The 25,023-nt window shown below is 46.1% G+C and overlaps 1 protein-coding gene across 2 annotated transcripts; it reads right to left on the reverse strand.

The window, feature by feature from the left end:
- Positions 1-12,212: 12,212 nt before the first annotated feature.
- Positions 12,213-23,761, reverse strand: PI16 (peptidase inhibitor 16). Of its 2 annotated transcripts, none has more exons than XM_037885311.2 (6): positions 23,529-23,761; positions 18,243-18,461; positions 16,999-17,108; positions 15,931-16,019; positions 14,055-14,978; positions 12,213-13,638 (listed from the first exon to the last, which is right to left on the reverse strand). In XM_037885311.2, exons 1-6 carry the CDS (start codon positions 23,679-23,681, stop codon positions 13,499-13,501), a joined length of 1,635 nt encoding a protein of 544 aa, XP_037741239.1. In that variant the 5' UTR covers positions 23,682-23,761; the 3' UTR covers positions 12,213-13,498. The 2 variants fall into 2 exon arrangements, with proteins under 2 accessions (XP_037741239.1, XP_037741240.1); XM_037885312.2 differs by lacking the exon at positions 23,529-23,761 and adding an exon at positions 20,176-20,422.
- Between the last annotated feature and the right edge of the window lie 1,262 nt (positions 23,762-25,023).

The following is a 25,023-nucleotide window of genomic DNA, read 5'->3' on the forward strand; positions in this document are numbered from 1 at the left end:
TTGGGATGTTTGGTTCGGATTTTAAATGAAAATACTTTGGACAGTATACAATTGGCGCTGTGCATTATTTGATACCATGTGTGAGTAATGTCTGAATTCTAACAATACCCGAATGAAACCCCTACGGGAAAGTTCTATAGAATTTAATAGAAAGCAATCTTCTTTCTGTAGGATTTTCAAACCAGCCTATGGACTTTAATAGAGAATTCTATCCCTCCTATCAAAATCTACAGAATTGTTAAAATAGAACAATCCATAGGGTCCCGCTCGCTATTAAAATTGCTCCATTTTAGAATAAATTTCTCTAGTTTTCTATTAAATGTCAACAGAACCTTGCTGGTTTCATTCTAATAAATTCTATAGAACTTTTTTGCAAGGGAGGGCAGAATATATGGTAAAGGTACTGATTGGAAGTCTAGCCAGTATGTTATCTTTGTGGTCACTCTTTATATTTAGGGCACATTTGTAAAGGGTTTCTAAAAGGTTAATAAAGGATGAGTAGATGTAATAAGCATGTTACAGATATGAATAGTACATCCATAGAAGAGGGTATAGATTCTTATTAACGACCAATTGGAGTCAAGAGCAATCTCTAACAATTGATTAGCCGTTTATAGCAACATCTGTTAATCATGTACTAGCCCTTTATAAATTTAACCTTATTATAAAGTGTGACCTGTTTCATTAATAAAACACGGAGAAGAAAAATTAACACAGCTGCACCAAGACAGTTATAAGAGTGAATTTTAAAATCTCTGCTTGCATTTTTCTTCTCTCTTTGCCTGTATACAGCACGTCTGATTAACTCGTGTAAGTGTATTATTTTAAGTCACACTCTTAAGTGTCAGGTTTCAGAGTAGCTGCCATGTTAGTCTGTATCGGCAAAAAGAAAAGGAGTACTTGTGGCACCTTAGAGACTAACAAATTTATTTGAGCCACAAGTACTCCTTTTCTTTTTACTCTTAAGTGTGGAGTGTGAAATGAAGTTAGGTTCCGTTGCTTTTCTACATGAAGTTAAACTAAAAATACTTAAGGGTGACCTGTTGCTCTCTTTAGCTAGTTTGGAAAAGATATTTTTGTCTTAAAGTGGGGACAGCTACAGGTGAACGCTAGACCACTAGTTGCCTTTCTGTAGTCAGTGTTTCTCACTCTGCTGGTGTATACAATTGAGCCAGATCTAAATGGTGCCATGCCCAGATACACAAAACCAGTACCGTATTTTCACAGGAGGCACGGCAAATTAAAACATGTAAGCAGCTGCCGTGAGTCAAGGGAATGAACTCTAATAGGGAATACAGACAGCAGAAGGGGCTCATACAGACAAATGATGTTACTGCAACAACAAGAACATCTGGGGCCATTGAAAAGTTTGGGACTGTCATTTTTTTTCCACCTTAGCAAAACAGTGAGGCGAATGAAATGTTAAGTGGCTGCATGCTTCCATATCGGTAAGTGTGAGGAAACAAAATGGCTGACGGGCAGCCATTTTGTGTCAATGCAGACAGCTGACTTAATGCAGTTTTTTTTTGTTTTTTATTTTTTTAAGCTAGAGCTGGTTCTGTCCCAGTTCAGCTGTTGCTTGGGGAGATTGAAAAGTTTTTAAGAGAAGCAAGGCCCTGATTTCTTGCTGGGAAACTCCACCTGTCCCCAGATCATTTTGGCACCGTCTCACAAGGACTGTGACTATACAAAAGCTGGAAGCAGTGTCTGCTTTTAAAGCAGCTAATTTGTTGTTTTGTGGCTCTCCCTCCTGCCCTCCCTCCTTCACTCTGGACTTTTTAATAAACCAGATCAGCATCTCAAACCTTCAGAGCCTTTCCTGATATTTTCAGAGCCTTTGAAGTGACCTCAGTATCTCGCCGTGCCTCCAATGTTTTCAAATCAGAGCGTTGACTCGTGCTCAAACTTGCCTCATAGACAGATGCTTATAATCTCTGAGGATACCATTATGGGGCTTCTCTTAGGGAATCTGAAGTGCAAGTCATGGTCAGTGATGTATGGATCCCAAACAAAGGAAGAGCAGCCATGGGGCATCTCTTCCCTCAGAAATGAGTGTGCACCAAATTTTTTGCTACCCTGAGGAACTTTCTGTTACTATGGGCTTTGGGGGAACCTATTAGTATTTCATCTGTTCAAGCCCGCATCCCCAAATTAATTTAGATTTCCACTTATAGTGCTACAGTTTCCTTGCTAGGTTATAGTGCGAGTATTGGAGTCTTGGGGTAGTTCCTCTCAGAAACTGTTAGACACGAAGAGGGAGAACCAAACTTTTAAAAATTCATGTTGGTTTTGAGTTTGGGCTGATTCTGGTGCATTTATATGTGCATCTGGAAGGGAAGAAGCTGGTGTCACTTCCTCTGAAATCTCTGTTCAGAGGATAATGTTTTCAAAAGTCAGTGGGGCCAGATTTTTAAAGGTATTTAGGTGCCTAACTCCCACTGAAATCAATGGGAGGTAGGTGCTGAAATTCCTTTGAGGATCTGGACCTTACTGTCCTGAGATGCCCTGGGGTCATCCAGTTTGCAGCCATTCAGCATTCGGAATCTAGACTTGGTATTTCCTAAAATGTTCAGGCCCATCTGATAGCGATGAATGGGTCTAAGCTACGGAGGTGCTTGCATTGAGGATGCAGAGACGGAAAATGTTTATCAGAGCTCTGATCCGTCAAACTGTTAGCTGGGAGATGTGAGGAAACTGGGAAATTTCAACCAGATTTCCCCAGAACTAGCGGCTGCTGGAATAGATGTAGGTGAAATTTTGCTAGAAAGCTTTCCCCATCATTTAAAAACAAATACCTCCATACCATTGCATGAGTTGGGCAGAAGATGCTGAAGGTATATGGGCATCTCTGTGCTTGCCCACTTTTCCACAGCATACTTTCTCTCTTCCTCTGCACCTTCCCCACTATTGCTTTGAATTAACTTAACTACTACAGTAACTTACTAGAGTTGGTTTAAAATTTTTCATCAAACCTTTTGGGGCAGAGGGTGAAAAATATCTTTTTGACCAAAGCAGTTTTTTTCTCTGTTATGGTTGAAATTTTCTCCTTTTTTTTTTTTTTTTTTTTGGAAATAAAACACTGAAATTTTGGGGGAGAGGGCTTTGGTAAAAATGTTTGGCTTTTTAAAAAAAACAGGAAATTTTATACTGGAAACAGTTTTCAAAAAGTGAATTTTTTCAGGTTTTATTTTTTCATTGAAACGTTCACAGGAAACTAATGAAACGTTCACAGGAATGAAACGTTCACAGGAAATTAAAAATACCCACAACCGTCCACGTTATTTTGCAAGTTTTCCACCAAAATAATTGGCATTTTTTAACCAGCACTAGAACCTGCACAGAGGGCCAGATTTCCAAGGGCTCATCTCTCATTGGACCACATACGGGCATATTTTCAGAAGAGCTCAGCACCCAATGTTCACCCAACATACTGAGCAATTCTGAAAATCTTTTTTAGGTGCCTAAATAAGAGGTGAGGCCCAAATCCTCAGAAATATTTAGGCACCTAATTCCTATTGAAATCAATGGGAATTGGGGGCTGAAAGACCTTTGGGGATCTGAACATGAGCTCTTTAGAAAAAATGGCCTACAGACAGTACTGTGTTACACGCTCACCTCATCTGTTGTGCTACAGTGAATAGTCTTTTGCTTATGCCCCAGATGTTCTTTACCCTTCCAGAGAATTTTAGTTTGTTTGCAGCTGGCTATTGTTACTACAACCAGACTCATTAATTTTCTTTAAATCACCTGCACCCCCCAGCCGGTTTGCATCAGTATTTCGGCGGCTAGGGAATAAAAACAGTGGTGCTGATTGTGTGCTAAGTGGAGGAGAAATACATCAAGCACTTGCGGTTGGATGAAAGCCAGCATGTTTTCATCCCTTGTTAAACTTTGCCCTCTTGTGCTGCTGCCCTCTGTTATAACACTGAAGGAATGTTGTCTCTCGCATTGGTGCATTCACTAGCTCTGCAAATGAGCTCTACCTAGATGTACCTGGCACCAGGTACATTGGGAAGCTGTATTGTACCTGTTTATATCTAGTCTGTTCATCTAACTGGTACGCTCAGTGCCTCAGCGGATGTGTTCTGCCTTGTCTGACCTGCTCCATTTCTGTGGCCCACCTGGTTTCAGAGTGGTAGCCGTGTCAGTCTGTATCAGCAGAAAGAATGAGGAGGACTTGTGGCACCTCAGAGACTAACAAATTTATTTGGGCATAAGCTTTCTTGGGCTAAAGCCCACTTCATCAGATGCATGCAGTGGAAAATACAGTAGGAAGATTTCAGAGTAACAGCCGTGTTAGTCTGTATTCGTAAAAAGAAAAGGAGTACTTGTGGCACCTTAGAGACTAACCAGTTTATTTGAGCATGAGCTTTCGTGAGCTTCATCGGATGAAGTGAGCTGTAGTTCACGAAAGCTCATGCTCAAATAAACTGGTTAGTCTCTAAGGTGCCACAAGTACTCCTTTTCTTTTTAGTAGGAAGATTATATGTATATACAGAGAACATGAAAAAACAGGGGTTGCCATACCAACTCTTAATGAGACCAATTGATTAAGGTGGGCTATTATCAGCAGGAGAAAAAAAACTTTTGTAGTGATAATCAGGATGGCCCATTTCAAACAGTTGACAAGAAGGTGTGAGTAACAGTAGGGGGAAAATTAGCATGGGGAAATAGTTTTTAGTTAGTGTAAAGACTCATCCATTCCCAGTCTTTATTCAAGCCTAATTTAGTGGTGTCCAGTTTGCAGATTAATTCCAGCTCTGCTGTTTCTCGTTGGAGTCTGTTTTTGAAGTTTTTTGTTGAATAATTGCGACTTTTAGGTCTGTAATTGAGTGACCAGGGAGGTTGAAGTGTTCTCCGACTGGTTTTTGAATGTTATAATTCTTATAATATAATGTTATAAACTCACCTGGTACATTCAGAAGTTGCATTCTAACTGGATAGATGGTACCTGGTAGACTTGGTACTGCAGCAGGGACATTCTACCTGCGTGGAGCTCCCTATATTCAGCAGTCCTGCTGATACAGTTTACAGCGGGTCCCTGGTGCAGATGGTACATTCGGAAGCACTCAAGTGCTAAAGTTTGCTGGCAACTTAATTGCTGACGGGGGTTCACTTGGCCTGTGCAAATCAAAGGACATTTAAAGAAGGAGAGGGAGCCCGAGTGAGTAAGACTGAGGCAACAGCAAGTGTAAAGCATTAGTCATCATGAAGGCTGACCCTGCTTGTTCTTTTCTCTTTGCAGAACCCACATGGCCCTCCTCCCGGAGCTGTCGTTGCCAGGATGGGCCATCGTGGCCCAATGCTGTCCTTGAGGCTGAGGTAGTAGATTGAATAGTTGTGGAGTCCTACCCTCCCTTTGAGCTAACTATACAATCTACTGTCTTTCCTAAGGAGACAGTCAGGTCATCACACAACCACCCCAGTGCTGCAGGTGGAGTCGCAGCCGAGCGTGGGCGCACCCCTGCGCCAGGTCGGGGCTGTGGAGCACAGCAAGCCTCTGTCCTGCTCTGTGGAGGTGAGGTAGTAGGTTGTATAGTTTGGTGGGAGGGATTTCATCCCATTTCAGGTGATAACTATACAGTCTATTGCCTTCCTTAAAGAGCAGCAAAACGGCTTGAGGAGTGGCTCAGCCACAGAGCTCCAGGGACAATACCTCTTTCCAACAAGGGCTTCAAACCAGGATGTGAACAACTCATCAATGTTCTTCTGATGCGGTATCCAGGGTCTTGTCATTCTGGGCCTATCACTGATCTCAGGCACGGGAACAGAAAGCCATCTGCTTCAAAATTAATGCCCATTCATCCATTTTAAAAGCGTAAGGTGCCGGGGCAGCGAAAGCATAGGTTAGGTGGTGCATTACTATTCGATGGAGTCATCAGGTGCATGTATTTAGAGCTCACTCTTTTCCAGGAGATGGGACCAAGCTCAGAAGGAGTTGGACTCCTGACTCCAACCCACTGTTCCCCAGAATTCTGGGGTGTTTGGATACACTGTTCTGCTCTGGGCTTGTTATAGAAAGTTTATGACTGGACCCAAAGTTAGGGTTTGGATCTGGGCATCTAATTTAAGCCTTTTATACAACTGGGCCCAGCTGTGAATGTTGGGTCTGGATCTGGATCCAGTTCCAAACTTAGCTAGTGGTTTGAGAGCACTGGGGACTGTTCTGGTTTGGCCTGCAGGCCCCAACTCGCAGAGTTCAGAGCTGGATTTGGATCCAAGGGTGTGCCTTGACTGGGGTTTAATTTGCTGTGTCCCATCTCAAGTGAATATAGGATGCGTTTTGTCCTGTATTTCAGCACTATTAATGCAAGGGAATCCTATACGGTGAGACTGTATTATTTTGTGCCATGAATATAATGCTGTGAAGGGAACTGCCCCTTGTCTGGTATTTGTTTTTTGTAGTTTCTTTTTATTGCCTTGAAACAGAGGTGGTAGGCGAAGTAGGACCTTCACACATAAAGCAACATGTTTCAACCTATTCATCATCTTAGCAGCATAGGAATTGCCAGACTGGATCAGACCCAAGAGCCATCCAGTCCAGTCCAGTATCCCATCTCCAACACTGGCCAACACCAGATGCTTGAGACAAAGGTGTAAGAACACAGAGTAGTAAATGTGGAATAATCCGCTCCCAACGAAAGTCTCATCCTGGTCTCTAATAGTTAGAGACTGAATTAAGCTCTGAAGCACAAGGTTTAGTATTCCTTCCAAAAAAACCACTGTAATTAATTATGATGATTCTCGCTATCCACATAATTGACCCATCCCATTTTGAATCTTGGTAAGTTCTTGGCTTCAGTGCCAGTAGGCTGGTGTTCAGAGCTAAATGGACTCTAATGACATGGAGTAGAGTTGAGCAAATAACTGATTTTTTGGTTTGTTGGCCGAAACAAAAAAAGTTGTTCTGGGTCGTATGAAATGTTACATTCAACACAGAACTATTCCCCCCCGATTTCTGAGGTTGTTACATTTTCCAGTGTTTTTTACCCTTTAATTTTTTTTAAACCAAGCTAGCTACATTAACCTTTCCAAATGAAAAGTCAAAACATTTCTGTTAAAACCCAGTCAGAATGGAGCACTTTGACTTTTCAGAAAAATGTTTGGTGTCGTTTTTTAATCAGCTAAACCTGTTTGCTGAAGTCAACCCGAATTCATTGATAGCCTTGGATGCCCCAAATCTGAATTTTTCAGTGAATGAACTGTTTGACTGAAACATTTCACCCAGCTGTAGCTCAGCTGGATAGCTGGCTGACAGTAGTTTGGGAGATAAATGACAACACAGATAATAAGCTGGGCACCCGCTGTTTTTTCAGGTGGTGTCATAAAAGCTGACTCGGAAACAAAGGTTACAATGAGGGAATCAGAATGTAAATAGAAGCAACCGTCAGATAAAACCCAGGCTAAGAGCTATGAAGGAAGCTCCAGCTGTTTGGTTTGAATCCTTCCTCCACACACCTAGGTTCTTGGTTGGGGAACAGATGCTGTTCAAAGCCACAAGGTTATTCGCTAGCCCACAAGAACACTTGCTGTTCGTTATTTGTAGTGATGTTCAACATTTGGTTTTGAATTAGTTGGAGAATTTCACTGAAATTTTGAATTCTAATAAAATATGAAAAGTAGGGATGCAGATTTTTACCTCCACTCTTTTCCCCCCCTTCTGTGTTTTTCAACTTGCTCTAGTAATTTGGTCTTTATTATTTGTCTGTTTAAAAATCAGTCCTCCAATCAGAGCAGAAACAATACCGGGTGACTGCGGTGACCAATCACTCACTGCGAATAATCCCCTGAACGGACCCATAGGCTGGGTTGGGTTTGTTTCAATCTATCCACCAAATCCTTATGAATAAAGCTCATTGGTGGAAAACAGGAACAGGACACAAGTGGTCACTGTGTTTATTTGCAATTGCTCAGCTCTACCAGGAGGCGAATGGCTGGGGAAAGTGAAGCACAAAGTCGGTGAAGCAGCAGCTAGGCCTTATCCCCACGGGGGGATTTGCTCTGAGTGCAAAAAAGGGCTGCCGGGCAAAGCCCTAGGCTACAGGCTGTTTGCACTGATAGCATTCACCTGTGCTACACTGCACCAGAAGACATCACAGCTTACAGCGGTTTAACCTGTTTACTCAAGGGGTTTGCCTGAGTGACTAGCCTCGGATGGCTGCAGGCGGGGCCGACTGGAGTCATGTGTCTCTAGGAAGGGATGAAAAAAGCATGAGCCTTAAGGGGAGCCAAAAATGGGCCTCCATGAGTCCAACGTTTCCTGGGCTCCTAAGTGAGTTGTACGTGGCTGCTGGAGCTCACCCTGCTCTCCATGCTGTGGGTGCGTGAGGACGTACCCATCTCCTGCCTCAGGCTCCCTGCGGGTGCCACCTGCTAGTCCTTTGGGCCAGCTCACAGTGGCAGGGCGCTGCCGCCTCGGCCTCTCTGGGGCACAGGGGTCCTGCCTGATGAATGTCCCGGAGGCCACTTCACCGGTGCCTTGCTCCAGGCAGCCCCGCTCCTACTGGCGGTCACCATAGCAAGCGCTGTCTCCCCTGGAAGAGGAGTGAAGAGCCTGGAACGTTAGGCAGGGACTCGCCGAGCCCCAGAGCGCGGGGAGGAGGAGCGGGAGGGAGAGTGGAGCTGCTGGCCGTTAACAAAAGGGGTTGTGTTCGAAGGCTCCAGCTGCCATAGCAACATGGCTGAGGAGAAAGAGGCCGAGCTGCCCCATTCTGCAGCCTGCAGCGCAACTTGGGGAGCCGAAGGCAGACAACGAGAAGCGGTTAGTCTCCAGGATCAGGGGAGCCTGAGGCAGCGTGTCCCCGCTGCCCACAAGGCCTGGCTGTCCTGGGGCGTCTGGCTCGGACGGTCGGTACGTTGGCGTCTCCCAGCCTGGTGTGGGACCCCGCTGATGACTGACTAGCTCTGCCTCACCCCATCTCAGCAGGCTGGGGCCTGAGTGCGGTATTCTTCAGCATCCTCCCTCTGCACCCCCATGCCATTTCCCTGCCTCAGGGATGGAGATGTGAGCTTTCCCTGCAGTGTCCTTCATCACCCTCCCCTAACCTCCCTCCCCTGGGAGTTGTGACCTGCAAACCTGTCCCTCATACTATCCCACTACCTTTGGGCCTGACCTGGGGCCTTTAAACCACACACATACTCCCCCGATGCACACACACTACCCCATGGAATTAACAGGGGCTTTACAGCCTCGCTGCTTTCTGCCTTGCTCTCAGTTTGGTCCCCTGGGAAATGACCTGGGATCTGACCTCCCAGTAATGTGCATCCCTGTAACTATCTGGCCACCCTGAATAATCACTTGTCATTCTGAGCACCTCAACCTAGTCTAGCCCCTTCTTCATCCCCTAGAAATTAATCTCTGCAAGCCAGTGTTTGGGATGGTCGGTGACCTAAGAGCCTCATGGAGTCGCAGCCTGCTCCCCGTGCAATGATCTTACTTATTAACCTGTTAAAGGCTGGTGCATCACCTTTGCCAAGTGGCCATCTTCAAAGTCTCACCTAGAATTCCAGATAAATTTGGAATTAAAGAAACAAACAAAAAACACTTTATCTTCAGTATTGCCAAGCATTCAAAAATGGAACTATCCCCTTCTTCTCCCCGCAAAAACCATCAGATTGCCTTTTAAATCATGATCTTAAAAGTAGACAAACAGTGGGGGGGGGGGGTTGTTTTCAGGTTTCTGAGCCTTTGAGGTTCACTTTTCCAAGAAAAACCAACTATCACAAGTGTTAGTAACACTGAATCATGTTAGAAAAAATTAAGACCCTAGAATTATATAGAGAGGTTCGGGATACAATTGGGAGAGTTAGCAATGCTGTGGCTCTCTGGTAAGTGGATAGCCCTGTACTTTGATGCCTTGGTCCAGGTCTGGCAAACCTAACAGGGTTACCCAATGTTATTTATTTGGTTCTTTTGCTGATTTGCAGGGGTTTTATACCACGTCTTTAGCCTTGCCCTATGCACAGATTAAAGGTTATAGGCCTGAAAGGCTCTTCCTGGTTTACCCCTCTCTAGTAGTATCTGGGCAACACCCTGGTACTTTTACCATAAGAAAATTGTAATAGCTAAATCTGCATTTTGAGGGAGGTCTCACTGCAGATAGGCCAAGGCTAGATTTTGTATTGGACATGGCTCAGCAGCTGCTCTGTGGGCACTTAGCCTGCACTGAGGCCACGTACAAACCAGGTCACTTGGGCACCAGCTTATTTTTAGCTGATACTTAAATACCTCTGATATTTCTGATTAAATAAAGCACTCAAGTCTCTGTAGGTTTGTTCAGCAATTTACTTCGAAGTGGTCCAGTTTCCGCTTGTATCTGAACCACTGCCATCTGCTGGCCACAACATAGAACAGCTGGTGCCCATGAGTGACCTGAAAACCCCCCTCAGGCTCTTTCCTGTTATGTAACTGGAGTTTTTGATATAGGCTAGTTTTCTCTTTCTTTAATATCTCGCTCAGTGCAGCATGAACAGAGCAAAGCAGGGCTCAGAAGGATCAGGAAAAGCAAAAGCCACGGTCTAAATAACAACATTTACTTACCCATATTACGCACATCATATAGGCTATTATACATTTAACAGCTTTCAGCTTCACACCCTAAAGTGCAAGGAAGCTGATCCACTATTCCTGTTTGCAAAGCTGCTCTGGTTTAAATGTACAGTCAAACTGCTGCCGGGGGAGGGTGGAATTTGCATGTAACGTCTTTGTTTATTTTAAAGACACACACACACACACACACAAAACTTTGGCTGTAGCACTCTGGAGTTGTGTAATTCCTTTGCTGCTGGACCGCTCCCTAGGTCTTAAAGTGCTGCCATAAACATGTCGTGGGAGCAATACAAAGTCCTCCACTGCAGGAGCCTAGAGCTCCATAGTACCATGGGCAATAATGTAACAGAGGCCCTGATTCTGAAATTCAGGACAAAGGGCTGATCCAAAGTACTACTGTTTTTTAGAGCCCCATTTTAAAATTAATTTTAACATAAACTAATGAACCATTTTACTTGTAAATTCTCAGAAAATCCATTCTGTACTCCAAGAGTGAGTCCTCTGTTATGCTGAGTAGGGTACAGAGTGTTCTTTGTACATAGCAAAGTGGCTGCATCCCAGCTTGTGGTGAAAAACTCAGCTCACCTTTAACTATGGACCGGTGAGCAGCACAGCCATAAGACACGACAGATGTACACACAGTTGTGACTATACTGAGAGGGAGGATGGGCCAAGAGTTAGGTCGCTAGGCTGGGATGTGGGAGTCCTGGATTCAATTCCCTGCTCTGTCACAGACTCCCTGAGTGACCTTGGGCACGTCACTTAGGTCCTCAAAGGAATTTAAGTGCCTAACTCCCATTGATTTCAGTGAGTGATATCTAGGAGTGAAGCACCTAAATATCTTTGAGGATCCAGGCCTTTGTCCCTCTGTAGCTCAGTTCCCCTCCAGGAACGGAGGATAATAGCACTGCCTTACTTCACGGAGAGGGGGCTGTGAGGAGAAATACATTAAAAGATTGTGAGATGCTCAGAAATGGTGGGAACAGAGGCCATAGAAAGGGATAGACAGAAGGTCAGTTACATCAGTGGGTCTCAACCAGGGGTATATGTACCCCTGGGGGTACGTAGAGGTCTTCCAGGGGGTACATCAACTCGTCTAGCTATTTGTCTAGTTTTACAACAGGCTACATAAAAAGCACTAGCGAAGTCAGTACAAACTAAAATTTCACAATCAATTATTTGTTTACATGGCTCTGTATACTATACACTGAAATGTCAGTACAGTATTTATATTCCAATTTATTTATTGTATAATTATATGGTAAAAATGAGGAAGTCAGCCATTTTTCAGTAATAGTGTGCTGTGACACTTTTGTATTTTTATGTCTGATTTTGTAAGGAAGTAGTTTTTAAGGGAGGTGAAACTTGGGGGGTACGCAAGACAAATCAGACCCCTGAAAGGGGTACAGTAGTCTGGAAAGGTTGAGAGCGACTGAGTTACATGTTGTGCACACCCCCACTCTCATAATGCTCGGGGATCCTGAAGGAAATGAACAAGGGACTTTGCCTCATTCCTAGCACAACTGCAAAGGGACGGACCACAGAAGCCATTTCTCTCTCCACTAAGAAAACAGCCAAAAGAGTCTTTCACACACACGTTACCAAGCTCCCAGCCGCAGGATTCCATCCGCCACTCAGTGAAACATGGTACGCTCCAGCGTGATGGTTTCAGAACAACGTTTATTGAGAGCAGGACCTCATGGGGTATTGGAAACAGTGTCCCTTGTAGCTAAGGGGCTACAGGATTCACGTCAGTCCCCACCTCATCTGTTAGCAAAACCAAGGGATGCTATGGTTGCTAAAAGATTCGTATCAAGTGGCATCTTCCACTGGATCTTAACTAGACCACCTGAGGCTTGTCGTGTAGTTAACACACCTTTCTTGGAAATGTAAGATACATGGAGCAGACACGCAGAGGGGAAACAAACGTTAATGCCACATACAGTGAAAGCTGCTCTATGGTAAGTCATGCTTCCAGTGGATAGCCCCTAGCAGAATGTGCTTTGAGCTTCATCATGCCACCTAATATTTGCTGGGTCAGGTTCCACTGTGCGTATAAGATACATACACCATAGGCCAAGATCTGTATCTAACTTTAAATACGTCGTACGCTTCAGGCACTCAAGAGAAGCTAGTCTAACGACATACCACAAGATACAGACGATGCCAACAGGAGGTTTATAATGAGCCACCCCCTCCTCTCTAGTGCAGAAGTATTTTTTCCCCATGCACAACAAAATAAGAGCCTTGCCACATGGAGTAACTCTGGAATGGGATGCATGCAATGGACCGAGCAAAACTGATGAGCAGGGTTCATTTCCTGGCTCTCCTGAAGGGGCATGTGCACTGTAGACATAGTTGGTGGAGGAAGCGAGAGGAGTTTAGATAGGGTTGTACCATCCATGTCTCTGCACTTCCTTTCATATAGGATTTGTAGGAAAGGACCTCACAGTCCTACAAGGATAGTAGATCATTCATCGTTTCCAGTGAGGAGGAGGGCCATGAAGCTCTGAGCCTCCAGACTGGTGGGGATCCAGGATCTTCAGTATGAAGGAGTCCCATCTCTGAGTCAGACTGGAGTAGGAATTATGGAGCTTCAGGTTAGAGTTAGAGCTCGGGGAGGAAGAGGCACCAAGGAATTTCCCCTCTCTTCACCCAGCTGCTCCTGCCCCTTCGACAGATGAGCTGGGCACTTAAAACTTAGCTACCCCCCTTATATTGGTATCCAGGGATAGTGGGGTCTCCGCAGTGCTAGCATAACAGAATGGCCACTGCGGTTTGCCAGGCACCACTGAGTATAGCTGGATTGGAGTGGACTTAGCCAGCGGCAAGAAGGCCCAGTAGGGGGTCTTCACCTGATTGATATGCCCCACATGCAGCAGAGCAGGGGGACAATCAGTACTGGAGGAGAGTTTGAGGATAGGAGCACAGGGGGCTGAGGCAGACCCTTCAGAGGAGAAGGCCTGTCAGCAGGGGCGCGGCCAGTAGGAACAGAGAGAACTCCAGAAAGTTGCTGGTGGCTGAACCATTGAGCTGGTCCAAGTCTTTCTTTGTGGGGCCCGTCATCAGCTCTTCGGTCTCTCTGGCACCTGTGTGCAGAAAGGAAGGAAACCTGGAGTCAAAGCGGAAGCCACAGGCAAAGGACCGGCCCAGTTCACACTGCTCCCTCTGCGACATGCTGCCACATGGGCACGGATGATGCATAGCGCAGGACAGCAGCACAGAGCTCCTCAGAAGGCAAGACACAGCTCGTGACTGCTCGTGGGTTAGTGGGCAACAGGCCAAATCCATGCTCATGCTTCACGAACCAGGCAGCTCAGACAGCCCCTGATAATGTTAGGGGACACAGTGCAGGGGAAGGTGCGGGGAAGGGAGTTGGTGCTGTGTGGGGGAGGAGTTTGAGGGCCAGTCTCCTATTGTTTCCTGCCAAGTGCATTTATGTTTCTTTGTCTATGTCCTTTACGTCCAAGATGGGATAGACAGACTCACTCCACAGCTGCCTTACCTGACAGGGCGGACTGGACAGTGAGGCTGTGTCTCCCTGCGGCCTTGGAAGGTGGTAATAAGTGCAGGAGGGAGGTCACCTTAGCAGTGGCGGGTGTTGGCTTTAGGGCAGGTGGGGGCTGCTTGGTATCGTCCAAGCTCAGATCGGTTTCTGGAGTCGTAAGGCTGAAGGATGGAGGTGGCTCTGAGGAGAGGGCTGGCTCAGCTCTCACGGAGGCTGCATCAGACTCCTTCAAGTCTCCCTCCATTTCTGGAGAGGCAGTCGGGCTGAGGGTTGACTCCAGGTCTAGCGAGAGCACAGCCTCCATGGTCACCAATGGGGCACCAGTCTCCTCAGAGTCCACTTGCATTTCTGGAGATGTTTTAAGGTCCAGGTCTGAGGTGGGCTCTACGGAGGATGTTGGCTCAGTAGCCTTGGTGGGGTGGGGCCTTGCTGTTCGGGTGGGTGGTGGGCTTCTGTTCATGGTGGTGCTGGCAGGTGCTGGCCTTGTGGTGGGATTCGGCCTTTTTGTGGTGGTGGTGGGTGCTGGCCTTATGGTAGTAGTGGTGGTCAGGCTCGTGGTGGTGGGTGCTGGCCTTATGGTAGTGGTGGTGGTCGGGCTCGTGGTGGTGGGTGCTGGCCTTATGCTAGTGGTGGTAGTCGGGCTCGTGGTGGTGGGTGCTGGCCTTATGCTAGTGGTAGTAGTCGGGCTCGTGGTGGTGGGTGCTGGCCTTATGCTAGTGGTAGTAGTCGGGCTCGTGGTGGTGGGTGCTGGCCTTAGGCTAGTGGTGGTGGTCGGGCTCGTGGTGGTGGGTGCTGGCCTTATGGCAGTGGTGGTGGTTGGGCTCGTGGTGGTGGTGTCAGTGGCGAGAGCTGGCCTAGTGGTGAGGTTTGGCCTTGTTGTCCTAGAGGATGTAGAGGCCTCTTCTGAGTCTACACTGGGTTCTGATGAGAGACAAAGAGGGCTGTGGGTTACCACCAGCTTCACTTGGAGCTCCAGTCCCCCGAGCAGTGCCAATGAAAACCCAGCAAAGGAGAGCTGGAGAAAGCAGGGGCAGGTGCTTTCACTAGGCTCTCGGGGAAACACACCCCACCTCTCTGCCCCTTGGTGGGAACTGAGCTTAGCAGGTAGCCCACCGGACGCAGGGACACCCTTTTTTCCAGGCAGGTCCCAAGATTTCATTTGTTTTCAGACCTGATGTAGGAAAACGCCACCCCTCTAGAATGGAACTTCCTGGCAGCAGGGGTCCAGGTGGTTGCTATTGGGATAGGAAGCCTTTCCCATATGTCACCAGCATGAACACGGCCCAGGTTGGAAGACAGTGAGTCGTTCCTGTCTTCTGGTGGCTGAACAGTGGAACGAGCTGGGGCAGCTCCCAGTGGACAGAGCTACCGCCATGCACAGGTGTCTGCAGCAGAGACGCGAAGGACTGCATGGACTGCAGAATGTGAAAATGACCTACCCCGAGGAGTGGGTGGGGGGGTCCCGTCAGATCAGGACGAGGCACATGGGCAAGGCAGCGTGTGTGAGGGAAGCTTGCTCTGTTGCTGCCTAGGCTATGCCTGCTCTGTAGATAAACACAGGACTCCAGTCCCAGGTCTGCCAATCCAGCTCCTTTTTGACAGTACTAATATACACTTACAAAAAGCGGATTCACCTCCAGGGAAAGCCCTGGAATCCCAACCCTGAGACCTAGGAAAACTTTGCTGGCAGGGCTGAGGAAGTGCTGGGCTCCCCACATACAGCCAGATTCTACCCCCTTACTCCTGGACTAGCACCTCATTCGGAAGCTAACCCCACTGCTTTCAGGGGGATTGTCTCATGGGTGGAACCTGCCCCCCCAGTTTTCTGGCTCGTCCAGTGGAGAGACTGGCTCCTTTAGTTCCCTTCACGTACCGCAGATTGAATTCCTGCACGTATAGCCCTCGGGGCACTTGGAGCACGGAGGTCCTTCCTTGTACGGCTTGCGACCCCTCACGTTGCCACTGGAAGCAGAATATGCCGATGAAAAGAGAACAGCCCATGACAACAGAGAGGACGAATCCCCTCCCCATCTCAAAAAGGAGGGAGATTTTTAATTCAAATCAGATCTTGCCAAGATATAAATCAAGGGTCATTAAAAAAGTGGGGGGAGCTTTGACTGTGCTCCTAATGGCACCTGGGCTTACAAACACTGTCTAGAGGCCTGAGCCTAAGCCCGGGAGCCTTTCCATTCACTTCAGCCGTGTTTTGGATCAGGCCCTTAATAATTATTACAGCCATTCAAAAAATGACCCCTCAGTTTCCTGAACATTCATCGTTTTATTTTGCCTTTTTCCGTTAAAATTTCCATGTATATTTCCATAGGGTTTACCAGACTGGGAACACGCTGACCAGCTCTGATAGTTAGCCCTTGTATTTATACAGCCCCATCGACAGAGGACCTCAAAGACCCCTGTACACATCTGTGAAGTACATTGATGTAAATCTTCACGAGGAACTCCATGGAGTCAGTGGCATGACACCAGACTGAGAGCAGAATCAAGCTCATTTTCTCCATATCACAGCTGGGGAAAATGAGGCACAGAGAAGTTAACAGCCAAATTCTCCTCCTAGTGACTCTGGTATAAACCCAGGGTGCCTCCATTGGCCTATGTGGAGCAACTTTAGATTTACAGCCCTGTAACTATGTGGCTTTTCATGACCCACCCAAGGACGCACGGTCCATGGCAGCACCACAGATAGAGCCGAGGACTCCTCTGTCCCAGACCTGGGCTGGATTTATAAGACCGGCCTCTCTTTGTTGCCACAGGAAAATGACAAGAAAGGGCTTTCTTGGGATTGGCTTCCACGCGTTACCTGAAAGCAAGGTAAGCAGAGCCTGGGGGAGGATTTTCCTTCTGAGCCCGGGGGTGAAGGTTACGGTAAGTAGATGTGACAGGGCCCGGATGGAACCAGAGCAGCCCTTGGTAAGCGCGCACTCACGGGGGATCGTAGTTGCAGACCAGCAGGTAGAGGTCAGAGTCTTCGACGCCATGCAGGGTTTTACAGAACTGCATCCCACAGCCAACCCGCTCACTGTTTGCCCAGACCACCTGAAGCAAGGGAGGAAGAGAGAAGGGTTACGTCTGTCAGCACAAGGCAGGAAGAGCACAGATGGGAGACCATGAGACACCCTGCCTGTGAGAAGAGGTTTAGACGATGAGCGTGTATGCCATATGCGTCAGCTCAGTCATCACCAGGATTTTCTCCCCTGACCTCCAGAGCTAAAGCATGAACCACTACAGCTTGGGCTAAAGGACCAACTCCCCGAACTAGCAGACTCATGGACTCTGTGCATGAAGGTCACACCATTTCAGAGTTACATCTAAGCGGAGTCAGGCCTTGTTAGTGCTTGGATGAGAGACCCCCATCAACAATTCTTCTCTGTCCAGCTGGACACAACCCACATGCTCCTGAATTATGGTGCTGTTCATAATCCAGATCTGAATTTTGGAAAAGGCCCCTGTCTTTATACTAAGCCAAATGAAAAGTCCAGATCCAAATGTCCCGGAGTAGTGGAGAGTTTCAAACATGGAGCTTGACCTGGATCCTAATTCTGAGGCCAGAGCCCATCTGCGACAGGGACTTGAAAGCCACACCAGGCTCGCTGAGTGACCAAACGGTGCAACATTAAAATACACAAATGATGTTAAAGACTTTTTTTTCCCCTAAAGGGAAACTGTTCAGCAGGCCTGTAATGATCACAGCAGCTCATGATGCCCACACAATTGAGGCATCCACACCAGGCTCGCTGAGTGACCAAACGGTGCAGCATTAAAATACACAAATGACTTTAAAGACTTTTTTTTCCCCTAAAGGGAAACTGTTCAGCAGGCCTGTTATGATCACAGCAGCTCATGATGCCCACACAATTGAGGCATCCACACCAGGCTCGCTGAGTGACCAAACGGTGCAGCATTAAAATACACAAATGACTTTAAAGACTTTTTTTTCCCCTAAAGGGAAACTGTTCAGCAGGCCTGTTATGATCACAGCAGCTCATGATGCCCACACAATTGAAGCATCCATGCTGAATAAGAATCAGTTCTATCCTGGCCAGCTGAGATTCTTATACTGGGCCCATCACCATGGTATTGAAGCTCCTAAACAATATTTCTACGGTGGGTCAAGTCCCAAGCACAACTCCCTCCCAGGAATCCAGCCCCTCATGCCCTGTAGCCAGATACCTGGGTGTAGTGGCCACACATCTGTCCTACGGTGCACTTGGACGTGGTCAGGTTGTAATGCTCGTGCTCGGTGTACCACTGCTCCAAGGCCACTTCCACGTCCATCTCGTCTGTAATGGCAAAGAGGTTCTCACCCCGCCGGCCCCGCTCCTTGTTGTGGCCCCAGATGCACTTCGCTGCATAGGCTTTGGCAAAGGCTTCCAGGTCGGGGGCCCAGCTCTGAAACAAACACAAAGCTGCCACCATCACAAAGCATGAGGCCGGGGCAAGAATTGTCCATCTGGATCGAGTCCTTCCTCACATGGATGAAACGCTCTGACACGCTGAGAGACACACAGCCTATCCCCTATCCAGTGGGGCCCAAGGTTAGAACCTAGACTCCTGGGTTCTGTTCCCAAGCACTGGTAAAGGCTATGGCTCTCATATTTCCCATCTAGATTAATTGATAAGATTAAAGATTAAGGGCCCCGATCCTGCAATTGGATCTGTTACCAAAGCCTTTGTGCCCAAGCAGCGTCTCCTGGGGGCTCTGTGCAGACATCGTGACGTGACACTTTCCACAAGGCTGCGGATCTGTCGAAGCACAGTTGTACCAGCTCTGTGGTATAGAAGCAAAACGTGGGTGCTGAGTGAGGCTGAAGACCCCCAGAGTGACATTTCCGATTCTTATCATGTTTGTCGGCAGGTCCATATTACATAGTAGGACAAGATCAGAAATGAGGATATTCAAAGCTCAACCCTGCACCCGCCAGCGCTGGCTCGGTTTCAGCAGTTTTCTTGGTGTGTGTGTATTATTACAATGGAAGACCAATGAATTCCAAAGTGTGTTTACCAACAAACACTGCTACAAGGGATCACATGGGCGTCAAAAGCGTTCGTTGCGCCATAAGATTGCCAGTAATAGGCACAGACTGAATATCCAGCCAGACCACCTTGAGGATCTGGCCAGAGATTGATCTGGGTGGCGCTTAATCTGCAAGGAGGCCATGTTCCTGGGATTTGCCATGATGATGATGATGGAGTCCCCCTTAGGGATGCAACTGCTGGATTGGGGTTTTAGGATGGGGTTTTAAAGGGAACCCAAGGGCATTAGCTGCTCAAATTCCAGTGAAATTCATTGGAACTCAGTATCTAACCTCCTTAGGTTCCTTAGAACATACCAGCCTAAGGCAAATGTGAATATAAAACACTGGTTGTCAATGGACAGTAATAAAATAGCAGCCATTCTACAGCCGCTTCCATCCCTGGATCTCAAAGCACCTCTATCCAGTTAGGAATTATCCCTGTTTTACCAAAGGGGAAACTGAGGCAATGAGCAGGGTGGTGACATTCACTGTCACAGGGCAAAAAGCTGGGAATGGAACCCAGAAGACCTGGGTCCCTTGTTGGAACCGCTGACTGCAATGCACAGGACAAACTGTGGGAATGCCTGGAGAGAGGGACATGCCCAGTTCAACAGCTGTGTAAGGCCAGAGAACAGGAGCCAGCGCACACATCTGGTAACCTCATCATTTAAACTTGACCGGAGACTCAGTCTGACAGCTGCCTCCCAAGTGATCCCTCCAGTGCCCGGACTGACAACAGCTTCTTGTCCAGCTGAGCTCCCCTGGGCTCCATTTCCTACCTAGCGGCGGTTGCTAGGTAAGAGAGGGAGATGTTTTGGCACAAGAGAAGCATTAAAGGGAACACGAAGATACAGCTGCTTGGACTTTCTTTACATTATTTAAAGGAGGCAGCAGCTTCTCTGAAATCCAACCAGCAGAGATAGCGGGGCAGGTGGGAGGAGAACCCAGACGTACAAGCCCACTGAAAGATCATGAAAATCAAAGGATGGAGCAGTGGGTGAGGAAGGTGGGTTTATCAGCTGATGGGGGCAGGAGTGGGGTGTGATCCAGTGAGGAAACCCTCAGTATTTTGCAGGGAAGGTGATTACCTTAGTTGGTGTGAGGACGATTGGACGATTCCTGGTTCACTGATTCTTATGTGTCAGAGCCCAAGGGTAGGCGGCAAGGATCAGAGAAGATGCAGCCTCTGTTCTCCCAAGTGGCACTCTGCTTACTTATAAGAGGGGCGGCGGCAGGGGAGGGGGGTGTCTGATGTGGCTTTGGAAAGGGGGTTGGCTGCAGGTCTTGGTGTGGGGGTTCATTATCCCCTCCCTGTAGCAGGGAGCTGGGTTCCATAAGCAGAGAACTAACCTCTGTGTTATTTGCTTCATTAAAAAACATAAGGCTTTGGTCTGCGTATGCCCATTGTATAACCATTTCCATGGTAACCAGTTCTGCTGTCCCAAACACAAGCACCGGGTGACTGCCGATGGGCAGTTAGCCACGGGAGTAGGTGAACTCAGAAGCTGAGATCTGCTTCTTCCGAAAGGAAAACGTCCTTGGAAATCCAGAAGAGCAATGCAGACACCCGGAGTTTAATCAGAGACTCACGGGATTGTTTCGAAACTGAACGGCTTACAAAAGTTTACCATGGAGAAGCTGCTGCTGTTGGCCATCAGGTCTTTTAAGTTCTATAATAGTAAATGTAGCATGAGTGCGTGCATTCCACATCTATTCGTGGTAAACTCAGGACAACCACAGTCAAGATCAATACGTTTTTCAGGACAGGATCTGAGTTAGAATCGGTGTCAAGGCGGAATGTGCTACAAAGCAGTCAAATCTGGCTTCAAGCCTTTATTTAAAACAAATAGGATTGAATGTTCTTATTGTCATATGCCTAAGTCATCATTCCATTTTTACAATAAGCAGCAGCATACTTCATTAAGCAATTTTCAAAATTGCTTAAATGAGTTAAGAGCTTGTCCAAGAGCTTGATTTCTAAAGCGCACTAATGTGTTGAGTGTTAATTGGTCTGTATATAGGCCCCGCTGGTGCGTACTAAAGGTTCCCTTGTGCACTTTAATGTTTCAGACAGCACTGTATGGCTGGCTGTCGTATCTGACAATGACATCACACATTCTCAAGTGGCTGTACAGTCCAATCCTTGAGGAGCAAGATTGTAAACAGATGTCACATAAGAATGTACAGGGTCCCATTGAGGACTTGGCAGGATGCTTGACCCTTTTTTTGATCCATTTTTCATGTATGTCTTCCCCATAGTGTTTACTGCCTTTATGGATAGTTGCTCTCCATTCAGGTCTGGCCTTGGCTTTGAAATTATCAATATTTATGTCAATGAAGGTCAGATTCTACTTCATAATGTCTTTGAAGCATTTTCATTCACCACCCCTCTTGTGCTTTCCAAGTTTCAACTCATCCCAGAAAACTTTTTTGGGGAATCTATCATTACCCAAACAGCACTACATTAAAATGCACCAGCAGGGTCAATTAATGTGCAGCACGCTAGTGTGTTTTAGAAATCACACCCCAGTAGAGCACATTACTTAAGCCTCATTTTAAAAAAATGAATTAAGCACTTAGGAGGCTAAGTCCCTTTGACTTTCACTGAGATTTAGACTCCTAAGTCCCTTTTGAAAATGGGACTTAGGTGCTTTTTAAAAATTTCACCCCTGAACTAAAATAGTGTCAAATTAACTTGGGTTCTGTCTACACAAAACGAGTTTAGTTAAATCAGTGCAAACTGTGTGTGCTGGCAAGGCCTAAAACAACCAGGTCATGATTAGAGCTGAGGGCAGAGGAGCGTAGTTTTCTTGTCCTGTGAACATTTTTGAGATATTGAAAAATTTTCCTATCCTGAAAATAGGATGAAAATCAAAATCCCAACAATTTTCACAAACCAAAAATCCTCCCAAAAAAATTGGTTTGGGTCAATGGAACCATTTCGTTTTCATAATTTTGAAATATTTTGTTTCAATTCTGACCTTTTAAAAATCTTCTTTTAACTTGAAATTTACTAAAATTTCAAAATGAACATTTGTTTCAAATTGAAAAAATGAAAATTTTTCCCCCCAAAATATTTTGGCATCACAAGAGTCATCAAAATTGACCCTGTTTCGTGAACAGTTTTGGTTTTGACAAATTGACATTTTTCAGTGCTCATCAAAAAATCTCCAACCGACTATAGTCATGATAAAGAACCCGGTGCAAATTTGTCTTTAGCCAAAGAGGTAATGCAGTCCAAATATCAACACCTTGCACTTTATGTAGTACTTTCCCTCTTCAAAACACTTTACAAATAATAAGTAATTCATCAGATATGGAGAGACATCTTACTCAAATCAAGGGGTCTAATAAAAGAAGCAGCATCCTCTTATGGTTAGAGCAGGGACCGAAAGAATGAGGCTCTATTTGTAGCTTAGACACACTATATGACCTTCGGCATGTTGCTTCTTCATGCGTTAGATTTTCCCATCTATAAAATGTGGATAGTACTTTTTTGCCAGACCTACCCCACAGAGGTGTTGTGAGAAGGAACGTACATGAGCACCTTGGATGAAAGATGGCCAATCTTAAGATACCCATACAGCCAAAATCAATGGTTGACGTTCAATTTTATATTCCATCCTATAGACAAAAGAGTCTATCAGTAATCACAAGTATTTATCAATGAAGTGCAACACTAAGAAGAATTCTCCAAGCTCAGTTGGGATTTCATCACTCTGGCTGGTGAATTTAAGTTTTGGTTATTTATTCATTGCAAGTTTGTTTACTACAGCCATGACATTTACGGCACATGGTGTGTAGCCCAGTCATTGCTACACAAGGAAAAAAGAAACAATTTTTACACTGGATCTCCAGCGAAAGTCAATCACATTTGTGAACTTAAACTTTCAAAGTACATTTCATAACAAGGTTTCAGAGTAGCAGCCGTGTTAGTCTGTATTTGCAAAAAGAAAAGGAGTACTTGTGGCACCTTAGAGACTAACAATTTATTTGAGCATAAGCTTTCGTGAGCTACAGCTCACCTCATTGGATGCATCCGATGAAGTGAGCTGTAGCTCACGAAAGCTTATGCTCAAATAAATTGGTTAGTCTCTAAGGTGCCACAAGTACTCCTTTTCTTTTTTCATAACACGGGATGCTCTTATTTTAAGAAGTGTAGGAGACCCTCCGCTATTCAATAAGATGCAGGATTCCCTTTCTATCATACAGGCGACCTCCAGATATCCCACACCTTCCTGTCATATAGAACAGCGATTCTCAACCTTTTGGATACCAGGCTTGCTGCCAGGCTTTGATACCGGCTTGCTGCCTTAATGAACTATATGAGGGAAATCTCAGGGACTGGCACCAGTTCACGGACCAGTCACTGAGAAACACTGACCTTGAAGACCCCAGATATGACTGCAATCAGACCCTGGGTTTCCCATGGGACACTTACCATTTTCAGCATGTCTGCAGCACGAGGGGAGACCTGGGAGCGGAATTGGTTGTGCATCTCCACAATCAACCTCTTGTCATCATCTGTAAGGGACGAGCTCAGCTCCGCAGCTGTGAGCAATAGGAGAAGGGGAGGAAGCCCAGAGCTCAGCATTGTGGCAGTCGGTCTCTGGCTTTAGCAGCCCATGCCTCTGGCAGACAGATTTAAAGCACTTCCCAAAACAAGGAACACCCAAAGCCTGAGATTAGGGGAGGAAATTTATCTCTTTATTATAATACATTTCAGAGCCACAGGGAACACACCCATGTAATGTCATTGATGAAAAAGGAATGTTGCTTAAGGGGCCAATGAGTGAGCAATGCCCACTCCCTGAGAGCTATCGTGTGTGAAATCCTGGTATTAATTTTTTCCACAATCGTAGGAGCTCCATTTTGGGGCCCTGCTACTGCTGTAATTTCAGTTTTAAACATTAATATAACACTTTGTGATGTGCTGTAATTACTTATGTTTATACTCCTCCCCTGTCCTTCCAGAGGATCCCCAAATGTTTTCCAAATGGAAACACCGACTATAGACAGGGATCATTTCACCTACCAATGAAATGCAGCCACCTCTGGGGCAGAACACGGCAGCTGTTTAACAGCAAGCAGCAACACTAGACATGCAGAAATTGTAATTCTAGGTCAGAGCGGGGTCCCAGCCATCTTGTCCATTATCATGTCTTAGAGCGGCCAGCACCTAAGGAAGGTGCAGTGGGCAGTTATGGAATAACCTTCCCCACAGAAAGTTTCTTCCTGGCCCTCATCAGTTAAACTTATGCCCTTAAGCAGGAGAGCTTATAGCCCTTCCCAAACCTTTTGGGTTGGATAGGAAGTGAGAAAAACCTTATGAAACTGCATACGTAGGGGTGGTAAGGGAGAGTAGTAATAGCTCTATGTCTTTCATCACTATAGAATTCTGACAGGTTTCCTTTTCCCGCATCATGGCATTGTGCCAATCAGAACTCCATATTACACTTCATGGCCCCGCCTTTTGCCCCACCCCCTTTTTGGCCCTATGGTTTTGGAAGTCCCTCCTACTCTTTCCGTCCTTTCCAGGGCCCCTAGGTATCATTTTTGGAGATGTGCATTTTTGGTGGTCGGCCATTTTGAAAAGAATAGGGTGTTTTTTAAAAAATGTATTTAATTTTTCCTTACTGGAAGAGGTATAAATAAAGAATTTATGTCCTTTCCTCATTTTAAGAGGGAAACTTGCTTTTTACGCAGTGAGTGCTATTCTAAATACAGCTGACAAAACAATTGCACAATTTTAATAACAGAGGAATTAAAGGAGAATTGTTAATATATATCCATTTAACACACACACACACACGTTCCCTCCCACCTCACGTTTTTTCCTACCCTGAACACAGAAATGCCAAACTTGCTCTGGGACATTTAGGGATGTTTATGAAAAAAGTAGGAAGGAATTAGGGAAGTTACTTGGACCTCTGTCT

This window comes from Chelonia mydas, chromosome 21 (assembly GCF_015237465.2).
Source record: "Chelonia mydas isolate rCheMyd1 chromosome 21, rCheMyd1.pri.v2, whole genome shotgun sequence".
In the NCBI taxonomy this organism is placed as follows: Eukaryota; Metazoa; Chordata; order Testudines; family Cheloniidae; genus Chelonia; species Chelonia mydas.